The 27,390-nt window shown below is 46.7% G+C and overlaps 1 protein-coding gene and 1 non-coding gene across 3 annotated transcripts; both read left to right on the top strand.

Annotated features, from left to right (window-relative positions):
- The first annotated feature begins 533 nt into the window (after positions 1–533).
- LCK (LCK proto-oncogene, Src family tyrosine kinase) lies at positions 534–27,389 on the top strand. 2 transcript variants are annotated; one of them, XM_066269801.1, is made up of 13 exons: positions 534–640; positions 18,885–18,994; positions 19,299–19,383; positions 19,576–19,666; positions 19,851–19,949; positions 20,078–20,181; positions 20,346–20,495; positions 20,788–20,940; positions 21,076–21,255; positions 23,384–23,460; positions 23,550–23,703; positions 23,787–23,918; positions 26,751–27,389. In XM_066269801.1, the coding sequence occupies exons 2-13, from the start codon at positions 18,890–18,892 to the stop codon at positions 26,951–26,953; spliced, it is 1,533 nt and encodes a 510-aa protein (XP_066125898.1). In that variant the 5' UTR covers positions 534–640; positions 18,885–18,889; the 3' UTR covers positions 26,954–27,389. The 2 variants fall into 2 exon arrangements, with proteins under 2 accessions (XP_066125898.1, XP_066125897.1); XM_066269800.1 differs by lacking the exon at positions 534–640 and adding an exon at positions 18,377–18,445.
- Positions 11,650–11,756, top strand: LOC136332656 (U6 spliceosomal RNA). The gene has a single exon (XR_010730822.1). It is a non-coding gene; the product is annotated as a U6 spliceosomal RNA (small nuclear RNA).
- Position 27,390: the final 1 nt, after the last annotated feature.

Below are 27,390 nucleotides of genomic sequence, written 5' to 3'. Positions count from 1 at the left end.
TAAGCTATTGTCCTAAACCTTGAAATAATATGGCTATTCTTCTGACTGCAGTAGCCATGTTAACCTGACATTTGACTATAACATGGGCTACTGCTCTCCAGCTACGTAACAGGGATATTGGACTCCCCTCTGACTCTGGAGTGATGTTACTTTCACCTCAGATTGTAATGAATGGGTCCTTCAGCTCTCAGGCTGTGAGAACAGTGCTTCTTGCCTTTCACTGACAGCTGGGTGTGTGTCTGCTTGCCCCTGCTTATTGGGTTTAAAGGCTGCTCTTGAATCTCTTGTCCAGGTGCACCCTGAAGGGCAGGAGGGAGGGTCCATCAAATATCCTCTCTTCTCCTCCAAGTGCCACCCTCAGGGTGAGTAGGGCTAGGCCTGGAGATGTATAAGACCCTTAGGGACTTGGGGGCCAGGGGCTATGGTGGCAGGAAGCTTGGGGTGCTGGAGGCTTGTGGTTGGGCTGCTGGGGCCTGGTTGGCTGCGGAGCCCTCAGGAGGAGGCAGGAAGTCAGGGTGGGACGTGGGCGCGAGGAGTCAGGTGGTGGCAACGACGGCAAGGGGAGCTGAAACTGTCTGGGCAGCCAGGCTAGGCCAGGAGGACCATGTGAATGGGGCCAGAGGGCTCCGGGGCTGGGCAGGTAAGGAGTACTGGGAACAGGGGTCCAAGGGCTGGGGCGGGGGGGGGGGGGGGCTGATAGCAAGGGTCTGCACTAGGCTGGGGCCAGGCTGCCAGGGTATGCAGCAGCCCTTTAGGCTGGGAGTCAGGGGAACCTTGCTGGAGGTCAGGTAGGAGGCATGCAGTTTAGCGAGATCGCCGCTTTCCTCTGTAGTTGTTGGCTCTTGGTTCTGCCATATTGTCCGCCGTCGGCTTCCACCTCACTGGGAAATCTGGCACATGGACTGTCAGGTACTAAAAAGGCCTTCAGAAATCCCAAAGTCCAATGCTTGCTTCGGCAGCACATATCCAAAAAAAAAAAAGTCTAGTCCTTCATCCCATGATGGATGAACCCCCTGACACCTAGAGAGGGCCAGGAACTCTCCGGCCCCCGCAGTCCCTCAGCATGGCAGGAGCAGAACCAGGTCTTGAGAAAGAGTGATGGTCTCTAGGCTGTTACCATCGTGGAGCAGGGTAATAGACAGGCTTGAGTCAAGGCACCCAGGAATCCTTTCAATTGCTGGAATCTCCTGAGAGAGAGCAGAGTCACCAGTGCATCTGGATGAACATGACTGAAGTGATTTTTTGCCTCAGTGACCAGCATTGCTTGAGAGAGGAGTATCCCGTTGGGAGTGGTTGGATATTGAGGGCATATTTATCCTCTGGGATGGGGCCTCCATCTGGCCGGATGCTGGGAAGTTGAAGCACAGAGAATAAGGGGAGAGGGGAGAGGAAGGGCTATTTTTATCCCGAACAGGGGTGCATTTGGCCCTGGGTGAAGAATGCCTGAACTTCCATCTGGAAAGTTGCCATTCCTGCCCCTGCCAAGCGTCAGCAGGAAGTCCTGTCCTCTCCTCTCCATTCGCCTGCTCGCTCCTGCTGCAGCGCCCCCCCCCCCACACACAGCTTCTGCATGTGAATGGGTCCTGCCATTCCTGCTTCAAACCCCAGCAAGGTGGAGGCCCAGGAAGGCATAGTCAGCTACTCGCCCACCCCCTCACCATTTAACGCTTAGCCTTCAGTTTATGAGGAATGAGGGGAGTCCCCAGCTGCACCAGACTTTCCAGGTTTCCCCTGCCATTGGAATTTTTCTTGACACACAATTTCCATCTAGTCAGCATGTCCCAACCTTCCTCCTGTCCCTAGCAGACTTTTGTAGGGGGCTAGGGAACACGCTGGCCCTCCGTGCACTTCAGGGAGGCTCGTCCATACCCTGGACAGGATACCCCCAACCACCAACAATCCAGTCTGTGCTGATAGATGACTCAGAGATCAGGATCAGAGGTTCTTCTCAAAGGGAAAAATGGCCAAGCGATGGGGCAAAAGGACAGTCTGAGGGTTCAGAGGATGAGAGAAGACACCCCTTAGGCGATTTGGAAGGCTTCCTGGAAGAGTCAAGGCAGTTCTGAGAAGGAAAAAGGCATATTTTAGAACGTACCTAAAACATGAAGCCAAGGTCATTGTCCCTGGGCTCTGTTCCTTGGGTACAATGAGGGCACAGACCTCAGAGCAAAACCAAATGCAAGAGGGCCAATGCGAAAAACATGCATTTCAGAGGCAGGCGGCCCCAGGCACAATGCTGGATCTGCCCTTTTCTTGAACAAGAGGCTTCACCTCTTCAAACTCCAGTTTATATGACTTTAAACTCCCGTTTAAAGAGGCAATAATGAGTCTCTCCCTTACAGAATACTTGTGGGTAATCAAAAAGAAAATAATGACTAGTACCTGACATATAGTAGGTGCTTAACAGAGGTTTGGCACTCCCTCCTCCTGCAAGTGTGCACCAAAGGGAAAGCCGTTCACACCCAGAATTACTCCCACTCAGCACCTCGGCAGGCCAGTGAACCACCCATTCCCTCAAATTTGTGCTGTGGCTTTGCAGATGAGCTTGTTTCCTGTGTATAGTAGGTGTGAGAATTATAAACTAGTCTAGAGTTCTACCTTAGAGGAGGGTCCCACACACAGGCTGAACACAACAAATGTACACACACACCCTCCCTATCCCATATACCATATATATCATCACTGAAAAATATATGTATGCATGTATGTTTAGAGACAGAGGCAGGGACAATACATACAACACACACTGGACCCTACAAATTCATACGTACACCCACAAGCTGATGTCTTCAAAACCAAGCTTCATTCAGTGAAAGCTGGTGTGTGGGCGCCATGAGGACAGGCAGGACCAAGATACCATCCAAGGATGGGGCTTCCTGTAATAACCAACTTCAGCGTTGGTTCTAAAGTATTTGCACTTGCATTTCCAACGCATGTTCTAAAGAACATAGTTTTGTGAGGTGCCTGGAAAGAAAAGGGTTCTGGGGCCAAATCAAGGTGGCCTCAGCTACATACTGTCCCATATTAGCTTCATGGTCAACGTGAGCTTGTTAAAGCTCTGAAAGTCCTTCAGAGAAGGAGCCAGATTAATTTTGTCTAACCCAGTGTTTCCCAAACTTTCTCGGTCCCAAAGCCTTTTTTTTCTGCTATCATCTGTTCCATGCCTATACCTTCTGAGACAAGGAGAGAAAAAGAAGGGCAGGCTGTAGAGTTGATCCTCTTATAATCACATCTCTTTGTACAGTGTTTGCATATTGTTGTTGTTGCTTTTTTTTTTCCTTTGCTTTTGCAGTACAAAATTAGCACAGGGTTTGAAATTTAAAAATTCAAACAGTATGGAGGCATATACAGAAATACAAGAAATGTAGCGCCCTCCAATTTCACTCCTGGGACATGCTCACTGTGGACAATTTGGTGTCTGTTCTTCCAGAATTCCCTATGTATGGCTACTGAAAAGTCTCATGGTTAAAAGTCTAGTCTCTGGATGTAAGTAGACCCAGGCTCAAATCGCCATTTCACCATGTGTTTGTTATGAGGCCTCAGGCAAATCACCTTATACTGTTTGGGCCTTAGTTTCTACATCTGTAAAATGGGGATAATAATAGCACTTACCTCATAGGATTATTATGAGAATTACACAAAATCATGCAAATAAAGGCTTAGCACAGAGCCTGCCTTGAAAGAATATATGTATATATATATATATATTTAAATGAAATTGGTTTATACTTTACCATATATAAGATGCACATTTTTTCAAAAAATTTGGGGTCTAAAAACTAGGTGTATCTTATAGTGATTGTACATTTTTTCCTTGCATTTTCCGCTTTTATGCTCTTGTTTTTGCGCGAATTGTTAAAGATAGTGATTCGTCATCAGACACGGATGAGGATAAGCTAATGAATAGAAGTTTTGACATTGATGAGGAGTTGTATGAATTTTATGATGAATAAAACTTGAGTTCAATAACTTTATGTAATACATCTTTTTCAAATTTCGGGCCTTAAAACTAAGGTGCATCTTATACATGGGGTAATACGGTATATTCTGTCCCATAACTTTTTATCATGGACATACCTGGGATGTCCTTCTATGTCAATACATGGAGATAAACCCCACCTTTTTAAGTTTTAACTAAACATCTTTAAGTTGGTAAGTGAGTAATGGTGGTGGTTTTGAGATGTTATTTCCTGGCAAGTACTGCTTTTTGTGTTGTTAGTGTTGTTGAGAGTCACAGACGTTATCGATTGGTGAGCTGAAGACAGATCTTTTGGTTTCCTGTGAAAATGAAATGACCCGCTAGAGCAGCACCCACCTTAGTCACAGAGGGATAAGGCCAGGCGGACGGGAACCTCTGTTTGCTTGCTTCTGTGTCCTTAGTGCTAGATCAGAGCTTGGCACATAGGAAATGCCCATTAAATTTTTGTCATAGGCTGGCCAGTTACAAAAATTTTGCTTCCCCTAAGTCACTGACAGAGACCCAAACTCAAAGTTGTCTCATAGTGAAAAAGGCGAAAGATTTATACGATCTGAAGAGAAACCAGAGCATAAGTTGTCTCATAGTGCAGCATTTCCAAAACTACGGTCTATACACCATTGATGTGGATGTGTGATTTTAGGGGGTAATAAATGGTTGCTTACAAATGCAAATTTATGTATAATAGTATGTGTTTATTTTCATGTACACTGATATCTACTTATGGCTGGGTTTCTACTTACAGTAATAAAGTTTCATTTTAGGTAAATACTATGTTAAAAGTGAAAGAATGGCCCATGACAGTACCAAAAATATCAAAGAAAAATAAAAATGATTCATAATTTTAGGCTGGGAAATGTTTAATGGTGGTGTAATACAATGTTCATGGTAGCCTCAAATAACTATTATTTTCATTTATCTAGTTCTTACTGTGTGCCAAACACCATCGTAAATACTTTATTATATGGGATCATCAATATATCATATATAATGCTCACAATAGCACCAGATGCAGGTCCTATATTAATTCTTATCTTTTAAAATTTTATTTTTTATTTTTTATTTATTCATTTTAAAGAGGAGAGGGGGAGAGAAAGAGAGAGAGAGAGAAGAGAGAGAAGAGAGACAGAGAGAGAGAAGGTGGGGAGGAGCTGGAAGCATCAACTCCCATATGTGCCTTGACCAGGCAAGCCCAGGGTTTCAAACCGGCGACCTCAGCATTTCCAGGTCGACGCTTTATCCACTGCGCCACCACAGGTCAGGCTTTAATTTTTTTATTATTTATTTATCTACTTTTATTTTCTTTTTAAATTTACAGTATTTAATCATTTTTAGAGAGAAAAGAGTAGGGGAAGGGAGAGGAGGAAGCATCAACTCCCATATATGCATTGACCAAGCAAGCCCAGGGTTTTGAACTGGCAGCCTCAACGTTCCAGGTCAATGCTTTATCCACTGTGCCACCACAGGTCAGGCTATTTTCATTTGGTAGGTTAAATCACTGAAGGAAGCTGGGAGAGCTTTAGTAAACAGCCCAAAGAGCCTCTGCCAGTGAGTGACTGAGAAGCCTTGGGATTGAACTTGGGTCACTATAACATGGATATGGTGAGCCAAGTCTCCATGTCCTCCAGACCTAGAAAGTTTAATAAAGGAGTATGAATCTCAAGATGTAATTAAGGCTACGTCCTGATATAACCCCATGATACAAAATGCACAGGGGTACACGAGGTGGGGGGACTCACTACAAGGGATTACTAGGTACATATAAGTTAGTAATTGGAAAGCCTCTATCAAAAACACCAGCTTTAGCCTAGGCAAGGCAACTCATCCTTCCCATATGCCAGGGTTGCGGATTCAATCCCTGGTCAGGGCACATATAAGAGTCAACCAATGAATGCATAAATAAGTGGAACAACAAATTGATGTTTCCTTCTTTCTCCCTTTCTAAAAAAAATCAATCAATAAATAAATTAACAAATTAAAACCAGCTTTAGGCCCTGGCTGAGTAGCTCACTTGGTTAGAGTGTCATCCAAACATGCCAAGGTTGGATCCTTGGTCAAGGCACATACAAGAATCAACCAATGGCCTGACCTGTGGTGGCGCAATGGATAAAGCGTCGACCTGGAAATGCTGAGGTCGCTGGTTCAAAACCCTGGGCTTGCCTGGTCAAGGCACATATGGGAGTTGATGCTTCCAGCTCCTCCCCCCCTTCTCTCTCTCTGTCCTCTCTCTCTCTGTCTCTCCCTCTCCTCTCTAAAATGAATAAATAAATTAAAAAATTTAAAAAAAAAATCAACCAATGAGTGCATGAACAGGTGGAACAATGAATTTATGTTTCTCTCTCTCTCTCTCTTCCTTTCTCTCTCACTAAAAATCAATAAATAAAATACTTTAAAAATAAAATAAAAAATACCAGCTTTAGAATAATTGCTCTATAGCCCTTGTTCATGGGAACAATTAACTAGCAAAATCAGTTCTATGTTTAAGCCACTCTCAGTTTGTAAGAATAAATCCAATTTGTTTGCAGGTAAGAGAAGACTTATATTCTATTATTTGCCATGCCTGCCGATGTCAATTCTTGAGTACCATGATGAGGGTTCTGTGTGGGCATCTGTGGCTAACACTCTTCACTGAACATTTGCAACTTTGACAACCAAATTGTGGCCGAAGAAAAAGGTCAAGAAAATGTTTTAAATTATTCCTGACAGACTTTGCCACAAGGTGGCCCAGAGTACAACAGTAGTGTGCAGCGGAATAGCAAGCCTGATTTTTTTTATTTTTGCCCGCTCTTTTTTTTTTTTTCTTTTTGTGACAGAGACAGAGAGAGCCAGAGAGAGGGATAGATAGGGACAGACAGACAGGAAGGGAGAGAGATGAGAAACATCAATTCTTCTTTGTGACAACTTAGTTGTTCTTTGATTGCTTTCTCATATGTGCCTTGACCAGGAGGCTACAGCAGACTGAGTGACTCCTTGCTCGAGCCAGGGTCCAAGCTGGTGAGCTTTGCTCAAGCTAGATGAGCCTTTGCTCAAGCTGGCTATCTCGGGGTCTCAAACCTGGGTCCTCTGCATCCCAATCCAACGCTCTATTCACTGTGCCATTGCCTAGTCAGGCTTGCCTGCTCTTGATATAAAGGATTAGCCCAAGGAACTCAAGCAAGAAGCTGGCATACATTATGGAAAGAATGTTCAATAAATGAATGAGTTTCCCATTTAGGGGAGAAAAAGTGTTTCCCTTTTTTTAAGGGAACAAAACACATTCTAGAGCCAGCTAGGCTAGATAATGTCTATGGAGTTGATAAAGAAAACAAGCTAGCAAGAATCAGAACTCATTGTGATATGATTCCTAAACAAGCCTGGGATCAGAAAATCTAACCCAGGACTTCCCGCAGCCTGGGAGTTTTGATCAGTTCTACACATTGTGAGTAGGGCCACTGTGTATGTTGGGCACTTCACTGAGGGGCAAGAAGGGGTAGGAACTGAAATCCAGCCCTCACTACACTTTTAATTTTTTTAGCCCCAGGGAGGGGTGGCCTTTCTTTTCTTTAATTTTTTTTTTTTTTTTTTTTTAATTTTTTATTTATTTATTTATTTTTACAGAGGCAGAGATAGACAGGGACAGACAGACAGGAACGGAGAGAGATGAGAAGCATCAATCATCAGTTTCTCGTTGCGCGTTGCGACTTCTTAGTTGTTCATTGATTGCTTTCTCACATGTGCCTTGACCGCGGGCCTTCAGCAGACCGAGTAACCCCCTGCTGGAGCCAGCGACCTTGGGTCCAAGCTGGTGAGCTCTTTGCTCAAGCCATATGAGCCCGCGCTCAAGCTGGCCACCTCGGGGTCTCGAACCTGGGTCCTTCCGCATCCCAGTCCAACGCTCTATCCACTGCGCCACCACCTGGTCAGGCTCTTTTCTTTAATTTTTAAATTTAATTTGTTGATTGATTTTAGAGAGAGATGAAGGGAGGTAGAGAGAGAGAGAGAGATGATGATGTGTTGTTCCACTCATTTACGCATCCGTTGGTTGATTCATGTATGTGCCCTGACCAAGGATCGAACTCACAACCTTGACGTATGGAGACGATGCTCTAACCAACAACTGAGTTATCTCACCAGGGGTCAGCCCTTTTAATTGGCACAAAATGTTTTGTGACCATAGGCAGCCTTGAGTTTGACTGAGAACATTCCAGACCATAGTCAGAGGAGGTCTGGAATCTACAAAATTCCTGCTGTTGACCTTGAATTCCTGAGTTGGGAGAAGAGAATGTCCTTTTCATTCACCCCAGAATCTACCTTCCTTGCTGGTTCTGAGAACCCTGGGGATTCCTTCAATCTGTTTTTCTTCCCCCCCCCTCTTCTTTTTTCTTTCAGACCATGAGAAATTTATATTAAGCTTTAATTTTGATTTTCTTTTTACTGACCTTATTTATTAACTTGGTTATATCATTTTGGCTTCTCAGCAATCTCTGCTAAACAAAGTCCAGAAAAATGAAACACATATTTTATATAAATATATGCATGTAAGATCTCACATTTAGTTAAGGCTGGGAAGAATGTCATCCCTGACATGCTGAGGTTACTGGTTCTATTCCTAGTCAGAAACAGCGAATCAATGTTTTCCTTTCTCTAAAAATTAATAAATATATTTTAAAAGTTAAAAGAAAGAAAAAAAACATTAAAAAAATCTCACAATTATTCAGAGAGAGGCACAAACTATACCTACCCCAATTGTGTACAATCCATCTGCGCACACTGACTCATACAGACCCATGGCAAGGCACACATTAGCACAACACTCACTGAACCACATGCTTCCATATGCATGGACTTGCATTCACCAGTCAGCTAAAGAGAGAATTGTCTTGGAGAGAAAATACTTTTTTTTTTTAATAAGCAAAGCATTTATTTTTTTTCATAATGTTTTCAACATTTTTAGTCCTTCCAACACTTTTTTTTTTATCATTATTGATTTGAGAGGGAGAGAGGAAGGGAGAGAGAGAGAGAGAGAATGAGAAGCATCAGTTTGCTGTCTGGGTGAGAAAAGACTTTGTTAATAGCACAATGATTACATTTTTAATGGAGAGTGGACGCCACCCCGTCAGACCTGCCTCTCTGCCAATTTTTCCTTTCTTTCATATATATATATATATAGATCTAGATATAGATATAGATATATAGATATATATATAGCACGAGAGAGTGAGAAAAGAGGGGTAGAGGGACAGACAGACAAAAAGAGAGATGAGAAACATCAACTTATAGTTGCGTCACCTTAGTTGTTCATTGATTATTTTCTCATATGTGCCTTGATTGAGGGACTGCAGCTGAGCCAGTGATCCCTTGCTCAAGCCAGAGACCTTGGGCTCAAGCCAGAGACCTTGGGCTCAAGCCAGAAACCTTTGGGCTCAAGCCAGTGACCATGGGGTCACATCTATGATCCCATACTCAAGCCAATGACCCCATGCTCAAGCTGGATGAACCCACGCTCAAGCCAGCAGCCTCAGGGTTTTAAACTTGGGTCTTCAGCAGCCCAGGCCAACACTCTATTCACTGCACCAGCGCCTGGTCAAGCTAAATTTTTTAAATTTTTAATTGATTTTTTAGAGAAAGAAGAAGAGAGACAGAGAGAGACACAGAGACAGAGAGACAGAGAGAGAAACATCAATTTGTTGTTCCACTCATTTATGCATCCGCTGGTTGATTCTTCCTTGTGCCCTGACCAGGGATCAAACTTGCAATTTCAGCATGTCGGGACGATGCTCTAACCAACTGAACTACCTGGCTAGAGCCTCTGCCCATTTTTCTCGTGGCCTTTTTAGACTTCTGAGAGAATAAAGTATAGAGGAGATTACCTTGATAAGGGAAGTAGGAGGCCTGATTTGAGTTTCGCCTCTACCAAGAGTCCTCATGTGCTACAAGGGGAAATTACTTAACTTCTCTGATCCCCTAGCTTCTCCATCTTTAAAATGAGGCAGTGGAAGAAAAAAAATGAGGTAGTGGCACAGTGGATAAAGCATTGACCTGGGATGCTGAAGTTACTAGTTTTGAACCCCAGGCTTGTCCGGTCAAGCCACATAGGAGAAGCAATTACTACAAATTTATACTTCCCGCTCCTCCCCCCTTTCTCTAGCCTAGATTCTTCTGGTCTTTCCTCACTGCTACACCTGTCATCCCCTCTTTTCAACCCCAAACTTATCTTTCTCCTACCCTTTCCCATAGCATATAGGAATGTCAGGCCTGGAAGGGACTTTACTGATCTCAGTCCACACTCTATCTGATGTTTGTGTTCTCACATCAATATAACCAACCTGTGGTTTTCTAAAGCCTGTTAAGTATCACAAACAACAGGATGCTCACAAACTTACTCGATCGCTCAGCTCATGACTTTTTCTGGAGGCTTTATAACCAGTTATAAACCAGTTCCTGGCCATAATATAAATAACAGTCAAAAAGCCATTTGTGGCCCTGGCCGGTTGGCTCAGTGGTAGAGCATCGGCCTGGCGTGCAGAAGTCCCGGGTTCGATTCCCGGCCAGGGCACACAGGAGAAGCGCCAATCTGCTTCTCCACTCATCCCCCTCTCCTTCCTCTCTGTCTCTCTCTTCCCCTCCCGCAGCGAGGCTCCATTGGAGCAAAGATGGCCCCGGGCGCTGGGGATGGCTCCTTGGCCTTTGCTCCAGGCGCTAGAGTGGCTCTGGTCGCAACAGAGCGACGCCCCGGAGGGTCAGAGCATCGCCCCCTGGTGGGCAGAGCATCTCCCCCTGGTGGGCGTGCTGCGTGGATCCCGGGGCTCATGCGGGAGTCTGTCTGACGGTCTCTCCCCGTTTCTAGCTTCAGAAAAATCCAAAAAAAAAAAGGCCACTTGCGCCTGACCTGTGGTGGCACAGTGGGATAAAGTGTCGACCTGGAACACTGAGGTCACTGGTTCGAAACCTTGGGCTTGCCTGGTCAAGGCACATATGGGAGTTGATGCTTCCTGCTCCTCCCCTTCTCTCTCTCTCTCTCTCTCTCTCTCTCTCTCTTCTCTCTCTCTCTCTCTCTCTCTCCCTCTCTCTCTCCTCTCTGAAAATTGAATAAAGTCTTTTAAAAAAAGATCTCTTAAAAAGAGCCATTTGCAAAAAAAATACAAACAAAAAAAAAAACTAAACAAAACAAAAAAACCATTTGCAACTGCAGATGGGTGAACTGTGGCTGAGCAGGATTTTTTATTTTATTTTATTTTAAATTTTTATTTTATTTATTCATTTTAGAGAGGAGAGAGAGGGGGGGGAGAGAGAGAGAGACAGAGAGAGAGGAGAGAGAGAGAGGGGGGAGGAGCTGGAAGCATCAACTCCCATATGTGTCTTGACCAGGCAAGCCCAGGGTTTCGAACCAGCGACCTCAGCATTTCCAGGTTGACGCTTTATCCACTGCGCCACCACAGGTCAGGCTGAGCAGGATTTTTTAAACGTCTAACCCCCACCCTTATTATGAGGACTCCTCATAAGAAGAGTTAATGTGTCCCTTTTTCCTTGGTTTGGCTTAAAATTCTATGTATATTTTACATTTTCCTCTATATAGATCGGGGTTTGTTTAACTATATGAAGAAGGTTAAGGAAGGTGCTCTAGGAAGATGCACAAGGGTGACTCTGGTCGCCATGAGAGGTCTGAGTATCTCAGATTAAGAAACAAGAGCTTAATGCTCACTTCAGCAGCACATATACTAAAATTGGAACCATACAGAGAAGATTAGCATGGCCCCTGCGCAAGGATGACACGCAAATTCGTGAAACGTTCCATATTTAAAAAAAAGAAAAAGAAAAAGAAACAAGAGCTTAAAGCAAAGAGAATTATTTACCAGTACTGTTCTCCCACCCTCTGAAGCAGGATTTGGTAGGGCAGAATGGGCACTGGTGGAGGTCTTTCTAAACTCTTAGTCTAAACTAAGCTAACATTTCTGTAAGCTTATGAGAAGGGATGATGATCCCTATTTAATAGAAAAAGGTCAAGTGAGGCTTAGGAAAAATAATTTCAGCAAAGTCACACAGCAAGTGTCAGAACTAAGGTTTGAACTTAGGTGTCTCTGACTCTAGGCCTCGTCCTTGAGTCTTTTTGTTTATTTAATTATTTATTTTTAAATTGAAGTATAGCCTGACCTATGGCGGTGCAGGGGATGAGTGTCAGCCTGGAACGCTGAGGTCGCCGGCTCAAAGCCCCAGGCATGCCTGGTCAAGGCACGTACTGGAAGCAACTATGGGTTGACGCTTCCCACTCCCCCACACCTTTCTCTCCCTCTCTCATTCTCCCTCTCAAGTCAGTAAAATAAAATCTTAAATAAAAATAAATAAAATTGAGGCATAGGCCCTGAAGGGTAGCTTAGCTGGTTGGAGCATTATCCTGATCTGCCAAAACTGTGGGTTCAAAGACCCATAAGCTTACATACAAGAATTAATCAATAAATGTATATAGTCTGACCAGGCGGTGGTCAGTGGATAGAGCGTCGGACTTGAATGCAGAGGACCCAGGTTCGAAATCCTGAGGTTGCTGGCTTGAGCACGGGCTCATCTGGCTTGAGTGTGGGCTCACCAGCTTGAGCATGGGGTCACTGACCTGAGCGTGGGATCATAGACATGACCCCAAGGTCGCTGGCTTGAGCCCAAACGTCGCTGGCTTGAAGCCCAAAGTCACTGGCGTGAGCCCAAGTTCTCTGACTTGAACAGGGGTCACTCGCTCTGCTCTAGCCCCTGGTCAAGGCACATTTGAGAGGGCAGTCAATGAACAAGTAAGGAGCTGCCACAAAGAGCTGCAACAAAGAATTATGCTTCTCATCCTTCCCTCCCTGTCTGTCCCTATCTGTCCCTCTCTCTGTCTCTGTCATACACACACACACAAAATAAATGTATAAATAAGTGGAACAACAAATTGATGTTTTTCTCTCTCTCCTTCTAAAGTCAAGAAATAGATTAATTAATTAAAAAATAAAATTGAGGCCTGACCAGGTGGTGGTGCAGTGGATAGATCACTGGCCTGGGACACTGAGGACCCAGCTCGAAACCCTGAGGTCGCCAGCTTGAGCACAAACTTACTAGCTTGAGCACAAGGTCACCAGCTTGAGCGTGGTCATAGACATGATCCTATGGTCGCTGGCTTAAAGCCCAAGGTCTCTGGCTTGAGCAAGGCTCAGTTGGAGAAAGGCACATATGAGAAAACAATCAATGAAGAACTAAGGTGCCGGGCCACAACTATGAATTGATGCCTCTCATCTCTCTCCCTTCCTGTCTGTCTCTCCCTCCCTCTCTCTCTCAAAATAAATAAATAAATAAATAAAATTGAGGTATAAAATGAGGGGGTGAATATATAATATGATGTGCAGAGATGTGTCATAGAATTGGGGATCTGAAACCTGCATATTATGTTAACCAGTGTCACTCCAATAAAGTTCAATTAAAGAAATAAATTGAATTGAGATATAATTGACATATGTCCTTAAGTCTTGCTAACTGAAACTTTCACTACTCCCACTTCCACTTGTACCCAGCATGGTTTAGCAAATGAATGATTTATTTATTTTTTTAATTTATTGATTGATTACTCAGCCATAAGAAATGATGACATATTGCCATTTATAGCAACATGGATGGACCTTGAGAACATTATACTAAGTGCAATAAGTAAATCAGAAAAAGCTTGGCTCTGGCTGGTTAGTGTTGTCCCCAAAAGACAAGGTTGCGAGTTCGGTCTCCAATCAGGGCACGCATGGGAAGCAACCAATGGGTGCATGACTGAGACTGAATGGAACAACAAATGAATGCTTCCCTTCTCTCTCTTTTCTCTCCCTTCCACTCTCTGTCTTTCTAAAAATCAATCAATTAAAAAAAAAATTAATCCCTGTCTGAATAGCTCAGTTGGTTGGAGCGTGGCCCTGGAGCATGGAGGTTGCTGGTTCATTCCCCTGGTCAGGGCACATACAGGGACTGCTCGATGTTCCTGTCTCTCTCCCTCCAAAAAAAGGAAAAGAAAAGAAAAAGCTAAGATCTATATGACTTCACACATAGGTGGGATATAAAACTGAGACTCATGGCCATATAGTAGATAAAAGTGAGATGATTACCCAGGGAAGGGAGTGGGAAAGAGGGGAGTAAAGAGGGACAAATATACAGTGACAGAAAATGAGTTGACTTTGGGTGATAGGCACACAACACCATCAACAGTTCAAATGCTACAGAGATGTGCACCTGAAACCTAGGTTCTCTTATTGATCAATGTCATCCTATTAAATTTAATTTTAGCCCTGGCCGGTTGGCTCAGCGGTAGAGTGTCGGCCTGGCGTGCGGGGGACCTGGGTTCAATTCCCGGCCAGGGCACATGAGAGAGGCACCCATTTGCTTCTTCACCCCCACCCCCTTCCTCTCTGTCTCTCTCTTCCCCTCCCGCAGCCAAGGCTCCATTGGAGCAAAGATGGCCCGGGCGCTGGGGATGGCTCCTTGGCCTCTGCCCCAGGCGCTAGAGTGGCTCTGGTCGCGGCAGAGCGATGGCCCAAGATGGGCAGAGCATCGCCCCCTGGTGGGCAGAGCATCCCCCTCTGGTGGGCGTGCCGGGTGGATCCCGGTCGGGCGCATGCGGGAGTCTGTCTGACTGTCTCTCCCCGTTTCCAGCTTCAGAAAAATACAAAAAAAAAAAAAAATTAATTTTAAAAAATTGTTGATTGACTTTAGAGAGAGAGGAAAGGAGAGAAAGACAAAGAAACATCAGTTTGTTGTTTCACTTTTTTATGCATTCATTGGTTGTTTCTTGTTTGTGCCCTGACTAGGGTTGCAAGGTTCTAAACAACTGAGCTACCCGGTCAGGGCCAGCAAATCCAGCTTTGTTCTTCCCCAAATAACCTCTGTGAGTATAATCAGGCCTCTTTTGGCCCTAGTTTGTTCACCTCGAATTAGAGATGAGATTTGGTAGTTAGTAAGACCTTTGCAGATGGGAGAATCAGTGCATTTTTTAAAAATTTATTATTTTTTCTTTAATTTTGTAAGACTTTATTTATTAAGTTTAGAGAGAGGAGATGGAGAGAGAGGAAGGATGGAGAGGTACAGGAAGCATCAGTTCAACACTCTATCTACTGCACCTGGGGTCTTGAACTGGAGATCTCAGCATTCCAGGTCAACGCTTTATCCACTGCGTCACCACACATCACAGGTCAGGCCTTTAATTTTTCAATCACAGTTGACATTCAATATTATATTAGTGTTGCCTGACCAGGTGGTGGTGCAGTGGATAGAGTGTCTGATTGGAGTCATGGGACCCAGGTTTGAAACCCCAAGGTCGCCAGCTTGAGCGTAGACTCATCTGGCTTGAGTGCAGGCTCACCAGCTTGAGTGTAAGGTCACTGGCTTGAGACCAGAGGTCACTGGCTTGAAGCCCAAGGTTGCTGGCTCAAGCCTAAGGTTGCTGGCTTGAGAAAGGGTCACTCACTCTGCTGTAGTCCCCCTGGTCAAGGCACATATGAGAAAGCAATCAACGAACAACTAAGGGCCCACAATGAAGAATTGATGCTTATCTCTCTCCCTTCCTGACTGTCCCTTTCTGTCTCTGTCACACACAAAAAAATTATATTCATTTCATGTGTACAACATAGTGGTTAGACATTTCTATAACATACAAAGTGATCCCTCTAATAAATCTAGTATCCAGCTGGCATCATACATAATTGTTAGAATATTATTGACTGTATTCCCTAGGCTGTACTTTATAACCCAGTAATTATTTATAACTGCCAATTTGAATTTCTTAATCCCTTCACCTTTTCCATTCAGCTCCTCAACCCCACTCCCATCTGGCAACCACTAGTTCTTTGTATCTATAAGTTTGTTTCTGTTTTTATTTGTTTATTTATTCTGTGGATTCCACATATTAGTGAAATCATATGGCATTTGTCTTTCTCCGTTTGACTCATTGCATTTATAATAATGCTCTGTAGGTCCATCCATGTTGTTACAAATGGTAAGATATATATTTTTTTGAGATAGAGGAGGGGTGAGAAAGAGAGAGAGGGGGAAGGCGGCAGGGGAGAGAGAGAGAGAAGCATCAACACGTTGTTTTACTTAGTTGTGCACCATTGATTGCATCTCATACGTGCCCTGAATGAGGCTCGAACCTAGTGATCTCAGGGTCAAACCAGTGCCCTTAGGATCAACCTGGTACCCTGGGATTGAGCCTGCAACCTGGGATCAAACCAGAGACCTCAGTGCTCAGGGATGACGTTCTATCCACTGCACCACTGGGCAGGGAAAATTTTTAATTCTTTTTTATGGCAGAGTAATATGCCTTTGTCTGTATATACTGTATGTACCAACATCTCTTTATCCAATTGTCTATTGACGGAGAGTTAGGTTGCTTCCAAATTGTGGCTATTGTATATGAAATGTCCTTTTTTGTCTCCTGTTATAGCTTTTTGTTTGTTTGTTTGTGGTTTTTTTTGTATTTTTCTGAAGCTGGAAACGGGGAGGCAGTCAGACAGACTCCCGCATGCACCCGACCAGGATCCACCTGGCACGCCCACCAGGGGGCCATGCTCTGTCCATCCAGGGCTTCGCTCTGTTGCAACCAGAGCCATTCTAGCGCCTGAGGCAGAGGCCATAGAGCCATCCCCAGCGCCCGGGCCATCTTTGCTCCAATGGAGCCTTGGCTGCGGGAGGGGAAGAGAGAGACAGAGAGGAAGGAGAGGGGGAGGGGTGGAGAAGCAGACGGGCGCTTCTCCTGTGTGCCCTGGCCGGGAATCGAACCCGGGACTCCTGCATGCCAGGCCGGCGCTCTATACCACTATAACTTTTGTTTTAAAGTCTATTTTTGTCTAACATAATAGCCTTTTGGGTTTTTTTTTTTTCATTTCCATTTGAATGAATATCTTTTTCCATCCCTTTACTTTCAGTTTGCGTGTGTCTTTCCATCTGAATTGGGGCTCTTGCTGGCAGCATATGTATGGGTCTTGTTTTCTTATCCATTCAATCACCATGTATCTTTTGATTAGAGCATTGAATTCATTTACATTTAAAGTAATTATCAATAGGTATGTAGTTATTGCCTGTATTATTATTTTTTTTAAGCGAGAGGAGGGGAGATAGTAAGACAGACTTCTGCATGCACCCTGACAGAATCCACCTGTCTGGGGCCAATACTCAGATCAACTAAGCCATTCTCAGTGCCAGGAGCCAACACTCGGACCAACCGAGCCACTGGCTGCTGGAGAGGAAGAGGGAGAGAAGAAGAATAGGGAGGGGGAGAGAAACAGATGTTCGCTTCTCTAGTGTGCCCTGACCGAAATTAAACCTGGGACATCCATACACACTGATTCTCTATCCACTGAACTAATCGGCCAGGACCTATTGCCATTTTATTATCCATATTTTTAATTTTTTTATAATTTTAGTGAGAGAGGGAGAGAGAAAGAGAGACAGAAAGACAGACAAGGAAGGCAGGGAGATGAGAAGCAACAACTCATAGTTGCAGCACTTTAGTTGTTCATTGATTGCTTCTTATATATGCCTTGACAGGGGTGTGGGGTTGTCCAGCCAAGCCAGCAACCTTGGGCTCAAGCCAGCAACCATGGGGTCATGTCTGTGATCCCATACTCAAGCTGATGACCCTGTGCTCAAGCTGGTGAGCCCGTGCTCAAACCAGATGAGCCCATGCTCAAGCCAGATGAGCCCGTGCTCAAAATAGCACCTCTGGGTTTCCACTGTGCCACCACCAATCAGGCTTATTATCCATATTTTTTTATATTTTTTTCTTTCTTTTTCTTAAAGAATTCCCTTTAACATTTCATATATTACTGGTTTGGTGGTGATAAACTTTTCAGATTTTTCTCCTCTGGGAGAGAAGCTGTGCATTAACCCTCCACATACCAGTCAACATTTATTCATGACAACTAGTTCTGGGTACATTCAGGCAAATAAAGCACTGGTTCTGTTTCTAAAGAATTCCCCCCTCTCATCAAAGGGATGGGAGAGGCAGTGGGATTGACACATACATCAATTTAGTTATGGCACTCAGTGCCTAAATTGATGATTGTAGTCTAAGTACAACTGTAGATGCAAAGAGCATTTGGAAGGTTTCACAGAGTAGGTGATATCCAAGCTGAGCCTTGAAGGTTGGAGCTGAAGGGCAGCCCAGGGAAGGAAGTGTCCCAGGGATTCCTACGGGCTTCAGAGAGGCCCCACTCTGCTTCAAGCAGAACAGTTCCATTTTTACCTGCTTTATCTTTGGGGTTCTGCTTGATTTCATATGACAAAAAGTTTCCACTGCTAGCAAGCAAGCAAACAAACAAAAAAGTTACAGCCAATAGGGTCACCGAAGGATTTTCTGCTGGGGAGGAGCAGAAGAAGCCCTCTGAAGGAGACCTTGTATGTGGGACGGGTGTGGGGGCAGAGGCCTGATGGCTGACTTTTGGGGGCACGAGTCTTTTATTCAGCTTCCTGGGCTGGAGAGGAGTACTGTATTAGGAGGTGGGGCGCACACACCTCTCAGATAGGGGTGGATGAAAACTTAGGTCTCCCCCAGGGCTCCTGGGAAGTGTGTGATCTCTAGTAGGTAGTCCCCCAATATGGGGGATGGGCAGAGAGAGAAGGTGGGGGAGAGGCAGGAAGCGGGCAGCTAACAAAGGTGCCTGTGGCGGTTTGCCCATCCCAGGTGGGAGGGCGGGGTCTAGAGCTCAGTGTTGGGGGGGGGCCTGTGAGAATTTACTTGTGGCATGGGGGCTCAGAGGGAGCATCAGTTGGTAGTTAGGGCCCCATTTCAGCTTTTCTATGCTGGTAAATGGGGGCCGGGGAGGAGGGCTGATAATCTCAGGTACTTCTGGAAGTTCCCAGGTCTAGGCCCCAGCATGTCTGGTGTTAGGCAAGTAGATCTTGGGGGAGCCCCTTAGCCCCCTTTCCATTCCCCCAGGGACCATGGGCTGTGGCTGCAGCTCAAACCCTGAAGATGACTGGATGGAAAACATCGATGTCTGTGAGAATTGCCATTACCCCATAGTCCCACTGGATGGCAAGGCCACGGTAAGAGGCAAGACGGGGGCTGGAGAGGGAGCCGGATGGCCTCCATAACTCAGAAGAATGAAATGGATCACCACTATAGTTCCTTGAAATAACAGAGGGGTCCGTTTCCTTGCAATGTAGAAAGAAAAAGAGGCCCAGAGAGGGGAAGGGACTCTTTTAAGGTCACACAGCAAGCAGTTGGCAAATTCAAGGAAATGACCCAGCTAGGCTGGAGAAGTGAAGGAGAGCAGAGCGGTGGGGAGGGAAGCAAGGGTCTGACCCAACCTCCTGTTCTCTGACCTCACTCTCATCCCCCACCCCACAGCTGCCCATCCGGAATGGCTCTGAGGTGCGGGATCCACTGGTCACCTACGAGGAGGACTCCAAACCCCCAGCTTCCCCACTGCAAGGTGACCTCAACCAGCAGGGTGTGGAAGATAAGGCCTGTGGATCCTTGGCTATCTGCCTCCATCTCCTTACCTACCCTCTACTCTGTCCTGCCTCTCTTGCCCCCAGTCTTGTGCTCTGCCCTGTAACTCCTAAGCTCCATGCTCCCAGCTTATTTCAGACTGACTCTCCCTGATGCCCCCTTGTCTTTACAGACAACCTGGTTATCGCCCTGCACAGCTATGAGCCCTCTCACGATGGAGACCTGGGCTTCGAGAAGGGTGAACAGCTCCGTATCCTGGAGCAGTGAGTCCTCCTTTGTCATCCATCCTTGCCCTGTGGTCAGGAGGGGTGGGGGGCTTGCAGTAGGCGCCCTTGACATAAAACGAGAGCCTCAAGATTGCTTAGCTGGAGGGGTAAGGCTAAGGCAAAGTTTCCAGCCGAGTCCAAGGCTGAGCAGGCCACGCTGACCACTGCCGCTATTGTTCAGGAACGGCGAGTGGTGGAAGGCGCAATCTCTGACCACCGGCCAGGAAGGTTTCATCCCCTTCAACTTCGTGGCCAAAGCGAACAGCCTGGAGCCCGAACCGTGAGTAGGGACTCGTCGTGGGGATGGGTGGGAGCAAGCAGATCTAGGGACCCCGCAGCAGAGGAGGGGTACTAGGGGTGATGGTGAACCCTACAACAGACAACGGCTTTTGTTTCTGCCTTGTGCAGCTGGTTCTTCAAGAACCTGAGCCGCAAAGACGCAGAGCGCCAGCTCCTGGCTCCCGGGAACACGCATGGGTCCTTCCTGATCCGGGAAAGCGAGAGCACCGCGGGTGAGTGGCTGGGCGGGGCCGGTGGGCGGAGCCACGGGCTGGCACCCGAATGCCAAGGTGCCGGCTTCGTGAGCGGGTGGGGAGGGGCGCCGTGGCGGAGGCGCCACTGGCAGGAGGCCACCCCACCCTCTCTTCTGCGTTAGTTTACCCATTCTTTTATTCAGGATCGTTTTCCTTGTCCGTCCGGGACTTCGACCAGAACCAGGGAGAGGTGGTGAAACATTACAAGATCCGTAACTTGGACAAAGGAGGCTTCTACATCTCCCCCCGTATCACTTTTCCCGACCTGCACGAACTGGTCCGCTATTACACCAGTGAGCAACAGGACCCCTCAGACGTGGGCCTGAGTCTTCTTCACCTGTTTTCAATCAGCCTGTATCCCCTAAGCCCCTCCCGGGTATACCCGCTACCCATCACTAAGTACGCTCCTCCATTCCCTGCAGTGGGTGGGTGTGTGGCACCCTATAGTCGCAGGTGTCAGGTGAAAGTCCCACAACTCCCTTGCCAGGCCGTTTCTCCTAGACTGGACTTGGTGAAGTGGGGACTGGGTGGGGGTACTCGAGTCCTGCCACATTAACTGCCTAACTCCCTCCCTTGTCCTTGCAGATGCTTCAGACGGGCTATGCACGCGGTTGAGCCGCCCCTGCCAGACCCACAAGCCCCAGAAGCCATGGTGGGAGGATGAGTGGGAGGTTCCCAGGGAGACGCTGAAGCTGGTGGAGCGGCTGGGGGCTGGCCAGTTCGGGGAAGTGTGGATGGGTGAGTGAGGCTTTCCAGGACCGCGGGTAACTGGGAGGGGAGGCGTCTGCTGAGGTCGTGAGAATCCTGCGACAGTCTGGGTGCATGGCTCTGGGTGCTGAGTGACTTCCTCCAACAACTAACTTCCTACACCAGGATATTACAACGGGCACACGAAAGTGGCAGTGAAGAGCCTGAAGCAAGGCAGCATGTCACCCGACGCCTTCCTGGCCGAAGCCAACCTCATGAAGCAGTTGCAACACCAGCGGCTGGTCCGACTGTACGCTGTGGTCACCCAGGAGCCCATCTACATCATCACGGAATACATGGAGAATGGTGGGCGCCGCCGCTGTGATCGGCCGCTTGGGGGCGCTGCTGTCCCCCTCTGCTCCTGGGTGGAGGAGGTTTGACTCTTCTGGCTCAGCACTGAAAGTTGCTAGAGTTTTCCTGGGTCCCTAAAGACTCACCTCCAGGAGTGAGAGGAGAGTGTGTCCTCTGAGCCCATTCGTCCGGGAGCGCAGCCTAAGGTGGCAGACTCTGGAAGAGCATTCAGCCCCAATTTTCCGTGACCTGCAGTCCCATTTGCCTTCTTCAAAGCCCTACCTTGATCCAAGGATGCTTGTTCTCAGGAAATTAGTGGGTCCCTACAGGAGTAGGGACCCAATCTTTTCCCCTTCTGCCCTTGAACGTTGGGAGGCCAGATCTGCCCCAAAGCCTTTTTCGGTTGGGATGAGCCCTCCCCTTCCCTTGATCTGCTGTTGGACAGAGTGAGAGCTCCAGGAAGGTAAATAGGAATTTTCAGGCCCAGTTTTACAGCTGATTTGCTGTATGACTCAGGCCAAGTCCCAGACCTGCATCTGGTGCTCAGTTTCCCTGTGTATAACAGCAGAAATCTAAATGGTTCACCCAGATAGAGGACTTATTAAGGTCTCTAGAGTCTGACTGCTTAGATTAAAATTCTGGCTTCACAATTGTGTATCCTTGAGCTACACTTCACTTCTCTCTGCCATGGTTTCCTCATCTGACGGTAATTATAATGCAATAGTAACTTTCTCATAGGTCTTTATGGAGATGAGTTAGTGATTATGGACCGGTTAGAACAGTGCCTGCCATATATTAACTGCTCAGTAATTTTGTTGTTATCTGGCTCTGATTCTTTGGGAGTACAAGATCTCTTCCTCTTCCAGGAAGAGAAAAAAGCTGTTCACTTGCTAATGGATTCTGGAAGTGGCAAATAGGTTTTATCATGTGAACCAACTTTAACTGGTAGTTGCTTGGAGTTCTGTGTTAAGAAGGATTCTGAGGCTCATTGGAAGTGAGGGCTAGGATTGATTAGCAACATCTCCCATGGACACAATGGAGGCATGACAGTATAGGTCATATATTTTGCTGCATCTGGATGAGGGCTTTATCTTTGGTGACTATGTCAGCACTTATAGTGGGAACACTCAAGTTGTCATCTTCACATGGGTTTTAGTTTCTTAAGGGACAGCAATTACTAGCTCCAATCCAGAAGCTCCCAGTCTCTCAGGGCCCCAGGCAGCTCTTTCCACACTCCTTTTAATGGATCAGCACACACTTACTGCTGCTTACCTTGGGCTGGGCACTGGGAACATGGATGTACAAAACAAGGTGCCTGCTATCAGGGAAATCTCATTTTAGTTATGCATACTAGGAAAACTAAAGCTTGTGATATAGGAAAGTTCCAGCATGCCACGGGAATGTAGATGATGATGTAATTTATTATGGCTGATAGAATCTAGAAAGGCTTCCTAGAGGAATAGTCTAACTGGGCCATGAAAGAAAAGTAGAGTTTTTTATCAGGCAGAGATGGAACAAAGAGACTTTAGGGAGAGAACCCAGTGGTCTATGTGGAAAATGTTGAAATTGTCCAGGGCAGTGGTTGGGAAACTCATTAGTCAACAGAGCCAAATATCAATAGTACAATGATGGAAATTTCTTTTGAGAGACAAATTTTTTAAATTTAAACTATATAGGTAGGTACATTCCTTATCGAGATAGAGCCCACACGTGGTATTTTGTGGAAGAGCCACACTCAAGGGGCCAAAGAGCCGCATGTGGCTTGTGAGCTGCTGTTTGCCAACCAGGGGTCTAGGGTGAGTGAAGTAAGAGTTGCAAGAGTGGGGAGAAGAAACTCCAGAGTGGACCATGCAGGGCTTTGGATGCCTGGCTAAAAGGTTTAGGCTCTACCTCATTGGTGACAAAAAGCTTACAGACAGATCCCTTCAAGCCTGCCCTATCCTAGTCCCCGAGAAAAGACCTTCACATATCCCAGGCATCCTCACTCTGAACACACACTCCTCCATTTTCAGCTCTTATTCTTTCTTTCCACATGCCAGACAATACTTCTAGACACTCCCACACACACACACACACAAGGGAGAAGGGTATGGGAGCTCCTCCCTGGGGCAACTTGGGTCAACAACTCATGCTTCGCCCACAGGGAGCCTGGTGGATTTTCTCAAGACCCCGGCAGGCATCAAGCTGACCATCAATAAACTCTTGGATATGGCAGCCCAAGTAAGGAGACTTTGAAGGGTTGGCATGGGCACAGGCCAGCAGGGTAAGGATGTTTGGCCCACGACTGCTGACCTATACCTGTCTTACAGATTGCAGAGGGGATGGCCTTCATTGAAGAGCGTAATTATATCCACCGTGACCTGAGGGCTGCCAACATCCTGGTGTCTGACACCCTGAGCTGCAAGATAGCGGATTTTGGTCTAGCACGCCTCATTGAGGACAATGAGTACACAGCCAGGGAGGGTAAATGTGGGATATAAGGAAAATCTGGGGCCTATAGGGTCTGGCAAAACAGACGCAGGTGACCTCACTCTGCTTTCCCCCAGGGGCCAAGTTTCCCATTAAGTGGACAGCACCAGAAGCCATTAACTATGGGACCTTCACTATCAAGTCGGACGTGTGGTCTTTCGGGATCCTGCTGACGGAGATTGTCACCCATGGCCGCATTCCTTACCCAGGTCAGGGCTAAAGGCAGGAAATGAAAAGGGTGATGGGAAAGGGTAGTAAAAGCCATGTCTTTCCACTCACTTCTTCCCAGGCTCAGAATTTGAAAACTTTCTAGCTGCTTCTCCATCTTCTCAGAGATGTGACTCCAGTATCCCCAGTGTGGTACCATGTCAACCACAGCTCTGTCTCTGGATATCTCTCCCTTCAAAAATCAAAAATCTCTTTAGTTTTGTGTGTGTGTGTGTGTGTGTGTGTGTGTGTGACACACAAAGAGAGAGACAGAGAGAGGGACAGATAGGGACAGACAGATAGGAAGGGAGAGAGATGAGAAGCATCAATTCTTCATTGCAGCTCCTTTGTCTCCTTAGTTGTTCACTGATTGCTTTTTCATATTGCCTTGGCCAGGGGGCTACAGTAGAGTGAGTGACCCCTTGCTCAAGCCAGCAACCTTCAGGCTCAAGTCAGCAACCATAGGGTCATGTCTATGAGCCCATGCTCAAGCCAGCAACCCCGTGCTCAAGCTGGTGAGCTCGCACTCAAACTGGATGAGCCCACACTCAAGCCAGCGACCTCGGGGTTTCGAACCTGGGTCCTTTACATCCCAGTCTGATGCTCTATCCACTGCATCACTGCCTGGTCAGGCAAAAAAATCTCTGTAGGCCCTGGCCGGTTGGCTCAGCGGTAGAGCGTCAGCCTGGCGTGAGGGGGACCCGGGTTCGATTCCCGGCCAGGGCACATAGGAGAAGCGCCCATTTGCTTCTCCGCCCCCACCCCCTCCTTCCTCTCTGTCTCTCTCTTCCCCTCCCGCAGCCAAGGCTCCATTGGAGCAAAGATGGCCCGGGCGCTGGGGATGGCTCCTTGGCCTCTGCCCCAGGTGCTAGAGTGGCTCTGGTCGCAGCAGAGCGACACCCCGAGGGGCAGAGCATCGCCTCCTGGTGGGCAGAGCGTGGCCCCTGGTGGGCGTGCCGGGTGGATCCCGGTAGGGTGCATGCGGGAGTCTGTCTGACTGTCTCTCCCCATTTCCAGCTTCAGAATAATACAAAAAAAAAAAAAAAATCTCTGTAGTTTTGACACAGACAGCCTAGTATGTTAGAAGAGGACCTGGCCTGTGAGACAAGAGGCCTGCCTTTTATTATCTGATCTTCCATGATACTTTCTTTTTAATCAGCTCATTCCTTCTTTTCCCATCTGTAAAATGTAAGGTTAGAACATTATCTGGCCCATATTAAGCACTCAAGAGTGATAGGTTGTGTTATTAATCATCACTTTGGGCAAGTGACTTTGGGCTGGTAACTTCACCTCTTTGAACCTGTTTCCTGATATGAAAAAGGAGACTTTGTGAAAGAGTTCAACTCATAATAGGTGTTCACTAAACACTGACTTCCCTCCCCAATGAAACTTTCTGTCTAAAGAGTTAAAGACATGTAAGCAAGTAACTCCCACCCTCCTCCATCCCTCCCTCTATCTCCTGGACAAAGTCTTTTATCCTTGAATTCAGCCAAGAATGGGATGGAATTTTTTGAAAGGAACTTGCTAGGAAACTGGGGAAAGGAAATGGAACACAAAGACAGAGCACAAAGGTCACAGAGCACAGTGCCGGACTTCCCACATCCTGAAAGCAGAGTGCTCAGAACTTTGCTCCTAGGAAGGTAAAGATACCTTAGAATCAGGTGAGAGCCTGAGGACTTCCCTATCCTGGACTTGCGCCATCACAGAGTTCAGGGACAGTGCTGGAGCTAGAAGCCCACTCTGGCTATGCTGCCGAGGGCTCTCACTGCTCCTCCACTGTGTCCACAGAGGCAAATCCATAGACAATGTCTCTGTTAGAAGAAAAAAGGCATTGGAAGCATGATGATGTTTGGCAACTGACACATGGGTTCAGGGTTAGGGAGACAGTGGGGAGTAAATGGGGACCTGGATGAACTTGCATCTGCTCCAGCAGATGGCTGCTGTTAAGATATGGGGGCCCCAAAACCAGATTTCGTTTTTTATCAAGAGAAGCCAAAAATTTGCAGCTTTAGGAAAATTTGCCCATTTCCAAACTTTGGTGATTGATTAAAATTGTTTAAAAACACTGTAGAGGACAAACAAAAGTAGGTCTGGAGGCTTTATTTAGGCTGGATTTTGCCTATGGATTCTCAGCCTTGGCTCTGGCCTTGGGGGTTTAGTTCCAAGGCCTCTGTTCTCCAATGCTCTAATTTTGAAATGTGAGAGACCCACAGCTGTAGGCCTCCCACGGGCAGGGCCTGGGGAAGAGGATGTCTATTGAGCAGGGTCCAGTCCCAAGCTTTGCAGGAGTAAAATTTCTATTTTGCTAGGACCCTATAAGGGTTTAGTCTTTGGGAACTGCCCGTCACAGTCTCCTCTCGGAAGACTGAAGAAGTATCCAACCGGTGTGGGTTATTGAGTGTCCAAACCATAGCAGACACTCCAAGTGGCACAGCTGACACTTAGCAGGTACCTACAGTAAGGCCTTACTATTTTTTTTTTTTTTAAAGGAGCTCTTTTTTTTAAATTTTTTAATTTTATTTATTCATTTTAGAGAGGAGAGAGAGAGGGAGAGAGAGAGACAGAGAGACAGCGGGGAGGAGCTAGAAGCATCAACTCCCATATGTGCCTTGACCAGGCAAGCCCAGGGTTTCGAACCGGCGACCTCAGCCTTTCCAGGTCGACGCTTTATCCACTGCGCCACCACGGGTCAGGCAAGGCCTTACTATTGATAAAGACCAAGATCCTTTTGGAGTGGTGTTCACACTGTAACAGTTAAATATTCTGAATACTGCCCCTGCCTGTGGGCTTCCAAAGCATAGACCCTTGATGTCCTTTCTCCCATCATCGTTCAGGTATGACTAATCCTGAAGTGATTCAGAACCTGGAGCGAGGCTACCGCATGGTGCGACCTGACAACTGTCCGGAGGCGCTGTACCATCTCATGATGCTGTGCTGGAAGGAGCACCCGGAGGACAGGCCTACCTTTGACTACCTGCGCAGTGTGCTGGAGGACTTCTTCACAGCCACGGAGGGCCAGTACCAGCCCCAGCCCTGAGAGTACCAGCTGGGGTCTGGAGCCCTGCCCTCATCTAGCCAACTTGCCTGGGGAGAAACAGTTCCTGTGCCATACCCATGGCCTATGCACATATGGACTCTGTCTGTGAATCCTGCCCACATGGGACACATACACTTCTCATGTCTTATACACCAGTTCTTTAGTTGTGTGGGCTCTGCACGTGTGTCTTGTACAAGTGAAGTCTGTGCATATATGTCTTGGACACCTGTCCAAGCTATCCCTTTCTGGGCCCTCCCACTTCCTGAGACCACCTGAGAAAGGAGCGAGGCATCTGATTGACACCAGCTTCTGCCCATCCCTTTTCATTGCCCTGGTCATCAAGAAGCTCCTTGAGGGGGTGACCTTATCTAATACCTCTGTGTGCTCCTCTTTGGTGCCTGGCACACATCAGGAGCTCAATAAATGTTTGTTGTGAT

Source organism: Saccopteryx bilineata, chromosome 3, assembly GCF_036850765.1.
Source record: "Saccopteryx bilineata isolate mSacBil1 chromosome 3, mSacBil1_pri_phased_curated, whole genome shotgun sequence".
Classification (NCBI taxonomy): domain Eukaryota; kingdom Metazoa; phylum Chordata; class Mammalia; order Chiroptera; family Emballonuridae; genus Saccopteryx; species Saccopteryx bilineata.
The sequence above is the reverse complement of the archived record's forward strand: the minus strand, read 5'-3'. Positions and strand labels throughout refer to the sequence as shown.

Bases quoted from the DNA above. Each gene is read 5' to 3' on its own strand.
- LCK (XM_066269801.1), top strand. From the start codon at position 18,890: ATGGGCTGTGGCTGCAGCTCAAACCCTGAAGATGACTGGATGGAAAAC. The intron at 20,182-20,345 runs GTGAGTGGCTGG...TCTTTTATTCAG, and splicing joins GGAAAGCGAGAGCACCGCGG to GATCGTTTTCCTTGTCCGTC. The intron at 20,496-20,787 runs GTGAGCAACAGG...TTGTCCTTGCAG, and splicing joins ACTGGTCCGCTATTACACCA to ATGCTTCAGACGGGCTATGC.